At 45.4% G+C, this 15,047-nt stretch overlaps 1 protein-coding gene across 2 annotated transcripts; it reads left to right on the forward strand.

The window, feature by feature from the left end:
• Positions 1–4,342: 4,342 nt before the first annotated feature.
• Positions 4,343–14,566, forward strand: ZNF391 (zinc finger protein 391). Of its 2 annotated transcripts, XM_027602212.1 has the most exons (4): positions 4,343–4,527; positions 4,828–4,922; positions 10,626–10,734; positions 11,453–14,566. In XM_027602212.1, the coding sequence occupies exon 4, from the start codon at positions 11,531–11,533 to the stop codon at positions 12,602–12,604; it is 1,074 nt and encodes a 357-aa protein (XP_027458013.1). In that variant the 5' UTR covers positions 4,343–4,527; positions 4,828–4,922; positions 10,626–10,734; positions 11,453–11,530; the 3' UTR covers positions 12,605–14,566. The 2 variants fall into 2 exon arrangements, with proteins under 2 accessions (XP_027458013.1, XP_027458015.1); XM_027602214.1 differs by lacking the exon at positions 4,343–4,527 and having other exon boundaries at positions 4,905–4,922; positions 10,623–10,734.
• The last annotated feature ends 481 nt before the right edge of the window (positions 14,567–15,047 follow it).

Raw genomic sequence — 15,047 nt, forward strand, 5'->3', positions numbered from 1 at the left:
AGCAGGCTCTTTCACCATACGTCTAAGTTGCAATAAATGTCAAAGAATTGAAATCTTACATAGAATATATTCTGACCAGCAGAACTAAATTGGTAATCAATAACAGTATAATATCCAGAAAAGCCTGAGACATTTAGAAATTAAGAACACTCACATTTATAAGTAACTTGTGAGTCAAAGGAAAAATCACTAGGGAAATCAGAAAATATTTCAAATTAAATGATCATAAAAGTGCAACATAGCAAAATGGGTGAGATCTAGCTGAAGGGCTCTGTTAGAGGGAAGTTTGTATCTTTAAATGCTTATATTAGAAAAGAAGGTTTAAAGTCAATTATCTAAGTGTCTACCTTGAGAAGCTAGAAAATGAATATATTAAACCCCACATAAGTAAATGGCTGTTAAAGACTAGAAGGCAATGAAATAGAAAACAAGGTTTGAAAAAATCAACAGAAAAAGTTTCTTTGAAAATACTGGTAAAATTGGTACTTCCTAGAAAAACTGATCAAGAAAAAAAAGAGAAAGTACACAACTTACCAATAAGAGGAATGAACAGAAGATATCATTACAGATTCTATAGACAACAAAAAAATAATAAGGGTATAGTATGGACAAATTCCTGCCACTAAGCCCAACTTAGATGAAATGGACAAATTCTATGAAAAACACAACAAAACTAGCACAAGGAGAGATAGAAAATATGAATAAATAGCCCTGTGCTTATTAAAGAAATTTAATGCATTATTTTTTTTTAAGATTTTATTTATTTACTTGACAGAGAGAGAGATCACAGGCGGGAGCAGCAGAGGCAGAGGGAGAAGCAGGCTCCCGCCGAGCAGGGAGCCCGATGCGGGGCTCGATCCCGGGACCCCGGGACCACGACCTGAGCCGAAGGCAGACGCTCAACGACTGAGCCACCCAGGCGCGCCAAATTTAATGCATTATTAAATGGAATTCTACAAAAACAACAACAACAAAAACCTCCAGGCCTATATGGTAAATTCCATCAAAACACACAAGGAAGAAATAATACTATACTTCCCCCAAATCTTTCAGAAAATATAAAGGAAGGAAACCGTTCCTAGGTTGTTTTATGGGACCAGCATAATCCTGTCACCAAATCCTGACAAAGATATTATGATAAAATTATAGATCAATATCCTTCATGAACATAGATGAATCCTTAAAAGTATATTATCAGATAGATAGAATCCATCAATATTTAAAACTTTATTTTTTATTTTTTAAAAATATTTACGGGGCACCTGGGTGGCTCAGTCGTTAAGCGTCTGCCTTCGGCTCAGGTCATGATCCCAGGGTCCTGGGATCGAGTCCCACATCGGGCTCCCTGCTCGGCAGGAAGCCTGCTTCTCCCTCTCCCACTCCCTCGGCTTATGTTCCTGCTCTCGCTGTGTCTCTCTCTCTGTCAAATAAATAAATAAAATCTTTAAAAAAAAATATTTACTTATTTTTATTTTAGAGAGAAAGAGTGGGGGAGGGGCAGAGGGAGAGAGAATCTCAAGCCGACTCCATGCTGAGTGCAGAGCCTGACATGGGGCTTGATCTCACAACCCTGAGATCAAAAATCCCTCAATATTTAAACAAAATAATATGTCAGGATCAAGTGGGGTTTATGTCTGAAATGTAAGGTATGTGAAACATTTGAATAATCAATGTAATTCATCATATTAACAAAATAAAGGACAAAACTTACATGATCTTTTAAATAGATGCAAAAAAGGTGACAAAATTCAATACCCATTTATTTAAATAAAAAACTCTTAGCAAACTAGGAATAGAAGCAAAATTCCACAATCTGATACAACAAATATATTTAATGGTGAAATGTTAAAGTTCTGCTCATAAGATTGGAAACAGGACAAAGACATCTGCTGTCATCATGTCCATTCAGCATTGTACTGGAGGTCCTAGCCGGTGAAATAAAAGTAATGAATACGTATGAGGAATAAATAGAAAATAAATAGCAGAAGCTTTAATAAAAGTAGTAAAAGAAATAGAAGGCCTAAAGACCGGAACGGAAGAAGTAAAACTCTATTCACAGTCAGCATTATTATTTACATGGAAATATCCCAAGGAACCTACAAAACAATCATTGAAACAAATAAGGAAACATAACAAGGTGACACAGTATAAGATCAGTAGAAAAAAATCAATTGCTGGGCACCCAGGTGGCTCAGTCAGTTAAGTGTCCAACTCTTGAGTTTGGCTGAGGTCATGACCTCAGGGTTGTGAGATGGAGCCTTGCATCAGGCTCCCTGCTCAGTGCAGAGTCGGCTTGAGATTCTCTCTCCCTTCCTCTGCCCCTCCCCCACTTGAGCTCTCTCTCTCTCTCTCTCTCTCTCTCTCTCTCTAAAATAATAAGATCCTTAAAAAATCAATCACATTTCTATATGCTAGTACGAAACAACCAGAAAATGAAATGCAAATAATTCCATTTCTTTTTTTTTTTTTTTAGATTTTATTTATTTATTTGAGAGAGAGAGAGCATGAGCAGGGGGAGAGGGGAAGGGAGAAGCAGACTCCCCGCTGAGGAGGGAGCCCAACATGGGGCTCGCTCCCAGGACCCTGGGATCATGACCTAAGCCGAAGGCTGATGCTTAACTGACTGAGCCACTGAGGTGCCCCCAAATAATTCAATTTCTAATGATATAAAAGCCATAAAGTATTTAGGGTTAAATTTAACAAAACACATATATGACCTTTAAACTGGAAACTAAATAGATTGCTCAGAAAACTAAAGAAAACTTAAATAAGTTGAGAAATATACCATGTTCATATACTGAAGACTCAATATTGTTTAGACATCAACCCTTCCCAGATGGATGCATATATTTAATACAGCCCCAATCAAAATCCCAACAAGAATTAAAACAGGAACTGAAATTAGGGACTCAGGTGCTTATAACCAATGTTCATAGCAGCACTATTCACAATAGTCAAAAGGTGCAAACACCCCAAGTGTTGAACAAGAGATGAATGGATGATGCTATAATATGGATGAACCTGGGACAGGGTGAACCTGATACACGCTATAACGTGGATTAGCCTTGAAACATTATGCTAATTGAAAAAAAAAAACCCAAACACTATAAGGTAAATGTACAATTCCACTTTTATGTGTTGTCTAGATTGGGCAAGTGCACAGAGACAGGAAGTAAAATGGAAGTTACCAGGAGCTGCGGAGGAGGGTAACGAGGAGTAACTGCTCAGTGTGCTCAAGGTTTCTTTTGGGGTGAGGAAATGTTCTGAAATCAGATGGTGGTGGTGTTTGCACAATATTCTGAATACACTAAAAAATTTCCCGTGCACTTTAAAATAGTTAAAACGGGAACTCTTGTGTATATTTTACTATGATTTGAATTTCAATTAAAAATATAATGAAAGTGATAACATTAGATGGTCTCCAGGTGCCTTCTAGCTTCATGATTTGGCTCCCGACCCTCTTGGATTACTCCACGGCAGATGCACACAGCTGTCACACACCCAGTCCACAGCCTGGCACACGCTTTCCCCTCGACTAGCTCCTCAGTTCTTCTCAGCGTTGCCGCCCGCTGTACTTTCATTGTATCTTCTATGAACCAAACCACTCTGATGTCCCTCATCCCATAGGGGCTCTCCCTTCTGAACTCCCAGATCAAATTTACCGATTTTGAGGCAATGACACTATCCTGTATTAAAATTTCGTGTAGAAAAGCGTCTTGGTTTTTTCTTTTTTCCCAAATGTAATAGATCCTGATTTTATGCATCTGTACAGCTCTTGATGGGATGATTTTGTTTTTAGTTTTATTTATTTGAGAGACAGAGAGCGTGAGCAGGGGCAGAGGGCAGAGGGAGAAAGCCGGCCTCGCTGAGCGGGGAGCCCGATGCGGGGCTCGATCCCCGGATCCCGGGACCAGACCCGAGCCGAAGGCAGCCGCTTCCCCGACTGAGCCGCCCTGGCTCCTGCGGCTGACTGCGCGTGAGCATCGAGGCTGGGCAAGCCCGTCCCTGCAGTGGGGTCGGGGGACAGCCCGGCCCGGGATGCCCCGTCGGAAGCGCCGCGTTCCCGCGACCCTCCTCAGGGCGGAGCGCGAGCCCGGGGGTCTGTACTTTACGCAGTCGTCCAGGGACGCCCTTCACCACTAGGCAGGCCTGGGCTGTCCTGCGGGGACCGCACGGACGCCCGCCGCCCGCGGCGCTCCGCCACCGACCGTCCGCACCCACCGCGGGAGGGGCTCCGCGCGGCGCGCCGCGGGCCCCGGCTCCCGGGCGCAGGCGCAGAGCGGCGCCGCCGCGCGCTGCCCCCGCGCCCCACCCGCTCGGCGCTCCGGCGGCTGGGCTCCGCCAGGCCTCGCCGAGCGCGACGGAGGAGGCGCCGTTAGGCCGGCAGGCCGCGCGCCGCGGGCCGACGCCGGGCTCCCCACGGAGCCTTCCGGCTTCCTCGAGCGCCGCGCGCTCGGGTTCCGTCGCAGCGCGGCCCCGGGTGTGCCCCGGCCCCGGGTGTGCCCCGGCGCGCGGCCGAGGCGGCCGGTGAGTGGAGCGCGCAGGGCGCCGGGCCGGGCCTGGGCGGGCGGGCCTGCAGGCCCTGGGAAGCGCGCAGGCGGTGTCGCGCCGCAGCCACGGGCGGGGCGGCGGGGACGCGGGCTGCTTCGGCCGGGGGCTCAGTCCAGTCCCGGGGCTGCGCTGGGGGCGGGCGGTGGACTCCGGGGGTGCGTGCCGGCGACCTGCTCCCCTCTGCCGTGCAGCCAGGCGCCGCAGGGCTTCTGTGCGCGGCTGTGCCCGTCGCCACTCCAGGAGTTTGCACCGGGATGACTCCTTTTATCCTCGCAGCCGCCCCATGACATGCACCGTTATCATCCCCACGTTGCCGACGAGGAAACTGAGGCACGCCGAGATGAAGCACCTTCCGGGAAGTTACGCAGCTTGTGAGTAGTAGCCTTTATTTTACGGTTCTGTCGAGGACCGTTGGTACCTGCGTATAGTAGGTGTTGACTTATTGGTGGAGGCTTTGGCAAACACTGTAAGTCAAATTCTGTGTTATCTCGAGCCAGTTTCCGCCAACACGGTTGCCTGAAGAGCAAATTTCAGTAGGTCTCAGGACGTCTCTGTTCTCAGGTTGAACTGAGGCTGCCTAGGCCCTCTTGCTGATTCCTTTGTCCATCAGCAAAGACTCCAGCAAGCAGGCCGGCCCAGAGCAGAAAGCAAAGCACCTGGAGAAGAGCTATTCCAGAACCTTCCGCACCTGCTTCCTTCTGAGCGAGATAAATGCTTAATACGGAAGCGGGTAGAAACAAGGGAGAATTCTTGCTGGGTTCCCAGTCGAAGGGGAAGTGGCATGGTCCAAAGAATTTCAGACGGTTCGGGTCACAGGAGGTGGACAGCGCTCGGAGGTTCGTCCCGTAAAAGCAGATTGGGTTTGCTGCAGCCCTTAGGAGCGCTGTACTTGGGATACAGTATGTCTGTAGCAGTAAGGTGATCCCAATAACTAAAGTGTGAGGTAGGAAGGAGGTAAAGGGAGAAGGACTTGCCTCACTAAGGTGGAGGAGTCCTCGAATGGAGCCTGAGCACGGGAATGGCCGTAACCTTGTGGAGCCAATACCCTCCTGGCCTCTCTGAACTACATCTCAGGGTTCCCTCCTGAGACTTGTCACACAGACCAGTCCTGCCTTCCTGTGCGTCCTCCAAAGCCGGGAAAAAGAACTCACCTGTCCCCACCCTGTAGCAGCAGCTGCCGACGGGAGCCTCACAAGTTAAATGTATACCCTCACAATTTTAAAATGAATTCTTTTTTTTTAAAGATTTAATTTATTTGAGAGAGCGAGAAAGAGAGAGAGAGAAAGCACATGAGAGGGGGGAGGGTCAGAGGGAGAAGCAGACTCCCTGCTGAGCAGGGAGCCCGATGCGGGACTCGATCCCAGGACTCCAGGATCATGACCTGAGCCGAAGGCAGTCGCCTAACCAACTGAGCCACCCAGGCGCCCTCTTTTTTTTTTTTTTTTTTTTAAAGATTTTATTTATTTGACAGAGACAGCGTGAGAGGGAACACAAGCAGGGGGAGTGGGAGAGGGAGAAGCAGGCTTCCCGGGGTCATGACCTGAGCCGAAGGCAGATGCCCAACGACTGAGGCACCCAGGCACCCCTAAAATGAATTCATTTGAGATATGCAAAGCGGTCATATCTCTTTATGTTATATATGAAATCCTTTATTGTAAATGCTTTGCTGTCTTTTCACTTGGAGCATTAACAGAAGCTTTGTGAGAAAGGACAAGCAAGTTCTAGTTATGCCCTTTTACAGTGTGGGACCAGACTTTCAGAGAGGTGAGTGACTTGCCCAGGGATGCGCAGCCCTACAGTGCTGAAGCAGCATCGGCTGCCTTCTGTTTTGATCCTCAGGAGGAATTATGAGACTGTGTCAAACTCCATTTGAACTCCTACCCCATGGGAGGAAATTGACCAAGAGCCTGGATTTTAAGCCTCAGATCACCTACAGAGTTTAGGGAGGGTTTAGACTCGGCCCAGATCCATCCCCTTTACCTTTTATCATTCAAGAACGAGAGACTTCAGGTCAGACGTCAATGTCTATTGTCCTTTTCTCTGCATCTGGGAGGAGGTAGGATTGCTTTTAGGCATTTGTTTTACCTCAACGCTTAAGGTTGCATTCAACGGGCCAGATGTGACATTACTAGACCAGTGATTCTGGCTGCCTAGGATAGGACCTTTGCCAGCTTTATCTTTGACCAGAAAGAAAGCCAAGAGATGGTGGAAGGTGGAAGAGGGAGAGGCAACTGTCTACCTCACTAGAAGAGCTATGTCCCATGTAAGTTAAGGAGTCTTCCTTCTTCCAAGCAGGGGATGCATTTATTTCTTTTCATAGAACTTCCCTTAGGTGAATCTGCCAAATTTTGCCCAGGATGGGACTGTTCTTCACTTGCCTGATGATTGCCCTTAATGTCTTCCTAAACACTCCTTTGCTCTATTTCATCATTAGGTGATTGAAGAACACCTTATTGGCCTGTTTCTTGAATGGTTTCATCCAAAACATGGACCTGAGGCTCTCACATGTCTCATGATTTGAAAAAGACTAGGCTCATATTAGTCTAATCCCCTTAGTCTAGGCAGACAGGTATGTGCTTTAGTGTTTGGCACTTAAAATTAAACTCCAGGAATCAGAGAGCTTTGTACCAAACAAGTCCAACATCTTCATTTGACAGATGAGGAGGACTTAAAAACCAGACTGGTTATTTTCCCCTGTTTTTTATATAGCTATCATTAGAACTATAATCAAAATCCAAATTACTGGGGTGCCTGGGGGGTGCAGTCAGTTGAGTATCTGACTCTTGATTTCGGCTCAGGTCATGATCTCAGGGTCTTGAGATCAAGCCCCACATAGGGCTCCTCACTCAGAGTGGAGTCTGCTTGATAATCTCCCTCTGCCTCTCCCCTGTCAAATAAATAAATAAATCTTTTAAAAAATCCAGATTACCTGGTAAATGCTGACATCACAGGGCCTCTTTCTGATGTTTCACTGATTTGTGCCAAGGATGACACCTGCACTGGGGCGGCTCAGGTTACATAGATAGGACTTTAGCATGAGTGGGACTCGGTGAGCCTCTCAGGGTGGTCACCTTTCCGAGGCAGGCACTCTCTAAACCTCCATGGCTCACTGTGGTTAAGGTCATGCTGGTATCCTGGGATCAGTGGGGGTTAGTTTCTTGGCCATTTAGGGGCCACAGGAGTGGAAAGTGCAGTGCAGGTGTTGGTCCCTAGTGAGTTTGAGTCCAGGATTTAACACTTGGCTTTGGGCCAAGTTACTTAACCTTTCTGTACCTCCGGTTCTTCATTTGTACTGTGGGCATAACAATAGTACCCCTGTCACTGTTGTGAAGCATAAATGAGTCAATATTCATAAAATGCTTATAAAAAGCAGACCCAAAAGACCTCAAGAATTTCCCAAGTGAGGTTCCTTTGTTTTAATGTAGAAACTTTCCCAATGGGGTTTCTGTGTATCGATAATGTGTCACATTTACAAACATGAAATGCATAATACAGTTACACATGTAATGAACTTATTTGAAATGCCCAAACAGCTACATTTTGGGACACTTGTACTACACAGTATACATACGAATTGAATTATATAGGTAAACTGATAGCACCTTGGCTCAGCTTACCAATCACCAAAATACTAATGAGCATGAAGGAGAACCGTCAACCTCCACCTGGCCATCTCCTTTGAATTCTGCCCTAGTTCTTTCTCTGTCCAGGATATTCTGCTTACTTTCAGGTAGCCTATGTTTTCATGGTTCTAAAAAGTCAATTTACAGGGGCGCCTGGGTCCCTGCTCAGCGGGGAGCCTGCTTCTCCCTCTCCCTCTGCTGCTGCCCCTGCTTATGCTCTCTCTTTGTCAAATAAATAAATAAAATCTTTTTTTTTTTTTTTTTTTAAAGAAGACAATTTACAAAGATCTTCAAATTTCAGATCTTCCTGGTTAGGGGGAAAACTTAAACCACCAAAAACCTAAACATTTTCTCAACAGTATCTCTTCCCTAGGATGGAATATAATATGTAATAATGTAGTAACATTCCCCTAGGAACAAATGTCCCATTTACTATCCTGTAGTAAGACTGACAGATAATATTGATGGCCTGTAGATATAATTTCCAAAATATCAGTATATTACCTAACTCTGATATAAAGGAATGTAATTTGTATTAGGATAGTATGTGTTTCAGTGTATACAGATGGGACGAAATAGATGCCTGCACCTACAAGAGCTATGGATACAACCCGATATATGAATGTTGTATTTTTGAATCTAATACCATTAAGTGGTTTGATTTTCCTGAAATGGTGAACAAGGCCTACAGAAAAAAAAAACAGAAGAATAGCAGAAAGAAAGAGAAGTATCTTTCCTTCATTTTCCAATATATATCAAAGCTGTGCAAAATATTTTGTATCTCTGTAAAGTAATGTTAGGTTCTAGCCTTAGGTAACTATTAACTTTTTTTTAGAGTGGCGGGAGGGGCAGAAAGACAGAGAGGGAGAGAAAGAATCTCAAGCAGGCTCCACGCCCAGCACGGAGCCCAACGTAGGGCTCGATCCCAGGACCTGCGATCATGACCTGAGCTGAAATCAAGAGTTGGACGCTTTAACTGACCGAGCCACCTGGGTGCCGCTATTAAACAACTTTTTTGAAAGTCACACCGGATCAGGAACATTTTTTTGTTTTGCAGGAATGCCCATTATCCCTGACCCCCACTAAATTCCAGTAACACCATCCAGTCAACATGACGGTCCAAAATCAAAACCCCTCACCAAATCCCAGAACTCTCCCCGGGAGGTAGCCTGCTGCCTTGAGAATTACTGTCAAAAAAGAGAGAAATCACAGTGAATGGTCAACAAAATCAGGACGGCGTAGTGGTAGGGTATGTGCTGCAAGAATGCAGGCCAGCCAACCTAGCGATGTGGCAACTTCCTACTAAGGAATGAGGGCACCATAAAGTATGCCCCTGGATTGTACTGAGAGGCTCTAAATAAATCAGACTCAGTCGGTCTAGTGGTAGTGCTTCTGTGTTCCCTGTTTCCAGTTGGGAGGCATGTTTTGGGCCACGCTGGATACAGACAGCAGCATCACATTGCCTTTGAGGTTCTCCCTATGTGACGTCTTGGTGGATGTCCTCCACAGCTCACCTGCACATCTGGAAGGGTCCCTGGTCTACAAGAAAGGAAGTACCCTGTGCGACCAGATCATGTCCTAACCCAGTGATCTCAGACTGTGCTGTGAGCAGAAGCATTAGGGGAGATGGTACATAGTTTGTAGCCGACTGTCAAGCACAAGGGCTCCAGATGAATCCACAAGACCATGGCTTAAAGAAAGGGCTTTCGTGGGGAAAGTTAGAGTCCAGAGATGGGTGAGGAAAGACACAGATTCCCACATTCTCCCATTTTCCCAGCAAGAAGGCTGCTGTAGGCGGATGCTCTGTGGGTCACTCAGCATAGGCCGGTGTTCCGGGAGAGGGCCCGTTGCTCTTACTCAGGAGGGCAGGTGTCAGTGGGGAGATAGGTGGACGGCTTGGTGTCGGGCCGTCTGAATGTGGGGCACCAGCGGTGTGATAGGAGGCGTCTGAGAAAGCTGGCTGGCTACCTGGGAATCGTGAGATTCTTGGGAGGCGTTGGCCCTGCTTGCAGAAGGGAGAAGCCACCTGTCTAGGGGTAGCTGAGTTTGTATTTTAGACCCTCTGCTCTGTGAGGAACGTTGGAGTGGGGAGCACATTTTTCAGGCAATCTACGCTATGTTTCTAGGCTTCTTTTTGGACAGTTCTACTTGTCAGGTTATATGAAGTTATTAAATACAAATGCCTGGGCCCCGTGTCCTACCTACTAGGTCTGAAGCTAAGCCCAGGTATCTCAACTAACAAGTTCCCTGGGGGATCCTGATGTGAATGTGTATAACCTTCTGGAACCCAACTTTGCCCTCTTTCAGAAAGCCATTTTTGCCAGGCCCTCCTCCCACAGCTTCTGAAAGTTCACACCATCTTTTCTCTAGATTGAAGCACTAATATTGAGCTCTGAATAGCCCTGTGTCTCCAGCACCCAAGCCTTGTGTTAAATCCTTTCCCATCAGCAGGAGTCTCAGCGTGTGAATTGGACATGGTCATTCAGTCGGAGGGAGGACAGCTGTGGATGCTGGATCTTCAGGGCACTGAAGAGGGGAGTGAGCAAAAATACCTGTCTGGGTGAGTGAGACCATGAAAAGACCACCAATTCAACATTTAGGGAGACATGAGTTCCAGTCTAAGTTCTTGGAATTCACTGGGTGACTTAAGTTAGTTTGCCTTCTATTTGTCAAGTAAGTGAGCTGTCCTCGGGGTACTCTGAAAGTAGACTTGTTTAGAAGAGCACCTACACTAGCTGGAAGGAGGGTCGGGGGGCACGGCGGGAGGCAGTCCTGTAGACAGTGTTTCTGAAATTCTGTTCTCTCTCAATCCCAAGAAAATGACTGCATCCAAGCTTCATAGAATCATCCTTACTGTTTGCTTTTTTTAGGTATCTTTTCTACACTTAAGAGTCTACTGTTTTCATCCCTTTCCTTTCTCCCATTTACCATTGCTGATCGGCTATAATAACAGCTCATTTTACTTTCTAACCCCCTATTCTCTGCTCATCAGCTGGTATATCTGCTCATCTCCATTTTTTGGCTCAGCGTAGTACCCAGTCACCCTTCCCATAGTTTTTGATGTCTCTGTGCTCCCCATGCCTATTATAAAAACTGCCTGTTATTTCTTCTGCTCCTGTTCACTTGCCTTCCGCTGTCCCTTTTTGTTTTCTTCCCATATAAAGTTGCTAGTGTGTGTGAATTGCAAGTTTGTTGTCTTTTTTTTTTTTTCTGCTGGTTTATTTTCCTTGCTCTCCATACTAGATGCGGGTGACATTTGCACTTTAAATGTCTTTCAGATAGGGAGATGTGAACTGAGCCAAAGCATCAACACCAATCAGGCTATTTCTGAAGAACTAGAGTTTTCAGGGTCAGCAATGGAGAGTCTCAGAGGGAGTACTGCCCAAGGTCCTAAGAATGAAGAGGCCTATAAAGGTGAGGGCCGGTTATCAAGGCAGACAAAATGTCCTGTACAGAAGACATCTTTTGAGAAAACAGCAATCAGGAGAGTGTCGATGACCCTCAAGGAAATTTTCACTAGGGAGAGAGTTCCTGAATCTAGTGAATTTAGTCTAAGCTCAAAAGTTAATACACAGCAGAACATTCCAAAGGCAGCTAGATCCCCCATATCTAGGAAAAACTCCAAAGATAATTCGGACTTCATTAAACACCAAAAACTCTGCCCACAAAAGAAGTCTTGTAAATGCAACAAATGTGGGAAAGCCTTCGGTTACCAATCAGACCTTATTGTCCACAGGAGAATTCATGGTGGAGAAAAGCCTTTTGAATGCAACGAATGTGGGAAAACTTTTAGCCGAAGTACACACCTTATTGAACATCAGAGAACTCACACTGGAGAGAAGCCATATGAATGCAGTGAATGTGGAAAAGCTTTTAGCCGGGGCACTCACCTGAGTCTGCATCAGAGGATCCACACTGGAGAGAAACCGTATGAATGTGGTCAGTGTGGGAAAGCCTTCAGCCGAAGCACTAACCTCAGCCAACATCAGCGAACTCATACTCAAGAGAAACCTTACAAATGTAACGAATGTGGGAAAGCCTTCAGTGACCGTTCAACCATAATTCAGCATCAACGAATACACACTGGAGACAATCCCTATGAATGCAGTGAATGTGGGAAAGCTTTCAGTTGGATCTCGTCTCTTATTGAGCATCAGAGGACACACACCGGAGAGAACCCCTATGCATGCAGCGACTGTGGCAAAGTGTTTTCCCGCAGCTCATCCCTCGTTGAGCATCAGAGAATCCACACTGGAGAGAAGCCCCATGAGTGCAGAGAATGTGGGAAGGGCTTCAGTCGGAGCTCATCCCTTATTATCCACCAGAGAACTCACACCGGAGAGAAGCCTTACAAATGTAATGACTGTGAGAAAGCCTTCAGCCAGAGTTCAACTCTCATCAGACATCAGCGACTTCACACTAAAGAGTAGTATTTGAGCTTTTTCATTAATGTTACCGTAAGAGCACACAGCCTTCGCGTCCTGTGCCTGCAAAGAACAATAGATACATCTTTGGAGTTTTCTCCTCTACTAGCTAGCTATAAGCCGGTTTCAAGTTAGCCTTCCTTCCTTCCGTTCTGTAAACTGATGCTCCAGGGAGTGAGTACAAGGGGATAACTTTAAGAACCTCACGTATTCCATCTCCTATTCCAGAGGACTCCAGCCTTAGAGTTTAGACCCTCCTGACACCTTGTATTTGCTCACTTTATCTATTCCATGGGGCTTGGGTCCCTGAACAGTCAGTGAACCTTGTTTCCCGACCACATCAGCCCCTTTACTTAAAGAGGAAATCCTGTGTATGTGCGTGCTGCTGGTTCCAGGAGCAGAAAAGGAGCTGGCTTCAGAACAGGACAAAAAGCTTCCCACCAGTTTGGTGATAATAGTGTTGAGGCAAATCCAGTCTCTCATTTTATAAGGACAGATTTTTCTCTTAAACCTTTTTTGCTATAGCATATTTTCCTCAAAGTATAAACCATAGTTCTAATGTGCCTAACTAAACCTAGTGTATTTTATCTTATCCTCACCAAAAATGTCCTAACACTTACACTGAGTTCTTCTATTATTTAAAAAAAAAATTGCTTCCCTAGTTTTTAAATTTTTCTTCTGTTTCTTCTTCATGAAACTTATACCCTCTGGTTCAAACTCTCACCAATCCTATAAACCTGATTTCTGAAGGACAATTCAGTGCCTATTTCTTAGTCTTTTTCCTACTTGATATTTGCAGAATTGGCACTTTTAGCCACTCTTATGCCTTAAAATTTGAGCTGCTTCTGGCATCCCTGATTCTGTGCTGATCCACACTTTTCCTACCTCCCAGCACTCTCCGATTAACAATGATCAGCTCTATAACTTTGGGCAAGAGTTCGACCAGAATGCTCTCATTTTATCAGGTTATAATACTTGCAGTCACTCAATTAGATTGTAAGCTTCCTGAAGACAAAGGTCTTTTCAACCCCTGTGAAACATCCGTAGTGCTGAATAGTCACTAAATGATCTATAATTACTGCCTACTTTATCCCAAGTAATCAGTCTGCAAGATTTTACTTGAAGTGGCTTACGAGTTGATTTCTTTCTCTGTTCTTGGTGCTGCTGGAGTTTGGGCCCAGGTTACGGGAGTCAACACTGCCCTTGTCCTCTTTATCTAGCTGCCTGACTAAACCACCACCTTGTTCAAAGAGTCCACGGTTCCCAGGAAAAAGATCAAACGTTTAGCTCCAAGGCTTTCCACAGTTAGATCTACTTACTTTTCCATTTTCCATTACTGCCTGGTGCCTGTAGGCAGCCTGTCGTTTGTGTCTGCTCTGCCCTCTTCTCGCACTTGGCTTCCTTTCACACGATTCTCTGGCACCCTTTTACATGTCCTGCTTTCCTCCTTGCGTCTCCAGAAATCCTGTCCACGCTTCATAAAAGGCCTTGCTCGGGTCCTGCCTCCTCTGACACTTTGGGTCCCCCACCTTTGAAGTCCTTTGCATTTTCGTGCATTGCAAACTTTCCTATTCTGTTTTCTGATTCTCTCAGGTGCTCTTTTCCCATAAGCTTCTGAAGTTAGAAATTATCTTAAATTTCTCAGAAGCCCCATCTGATACATGGTATGATGCAGGTCTGGACTCTAGTTTTAATCTAAACCAGGAGGGTTTAATTTAATAGTGCAATCTCTTTAGTCTTTTGAATGGAGAGATAAGATCATAAATATTTTGGTCCTTTTTGTCCTACCTTGAATTATGTAAATTCACTCTTGGGACTAACTCTCCTTTAGAGCTCCCGGGATGCTGGCCTCTTGGCTTTCCATTTCATGAGACTGTTGTAAGGAATAAGTGAGTTTATTCATGTAAAGTGATGAAGACAGTGCCTGACATAAAGTAAGTGCTCAATAAATGCTAATTGTTATGATTCTGCTGCACATCAGCCTATGGCCTTTCATTTCATCCCCTGCAGGGTAAGTCCATTACCAGCAATGGGAAACTACGATTACAGTCAATTAACTTAGAAGACATTTCTGCTAACGGTAATAACAGGCAATAGCCATCTGTTTTACTATAACTATCACGTCAAAAAGGACTCAAGACAGCTTATATGATAAAATAGAAAATGAAAACACAAAAATCAGCATTAGAGGGGCGCCTGGGGGGCTCAGTCGGTGAAGTGTCTGCCTTCGGCTCAGGTCGTGATCCCGGGGTCCTGGGATCGAGCCCCCGAGTCTGCTTCTCCCAATCCCTCTGCCCTTCCCCCTGCTTGTTCTCTCTCTCTCCCAGATAAATAAATAAAATCTTTAAAAAAAATCAGCATTAGAGAAAGGAGAAAGCCTCAAAGACAAGATCAGGTCAAGTTATGGTTACGCTGTAGTTATCCAGACAGAGGTGCAGACAGCATTCTG

The sequence above is a fragment of the Zalophus californianus genome, chromosome 7 (genome assembly GCF_009762305.2).
Source record: "Zalophus californianus isolate mZalCal1 chromosome 7, mZalCal1.pri.v2, whole genome shotgun sequence".
NCBI classification, from domain to species: Eukaryota; Metazoa; Chordata; class Mammalia; order Carnivora; family Otariidae; genus Zalophus; species Zalophus californianus.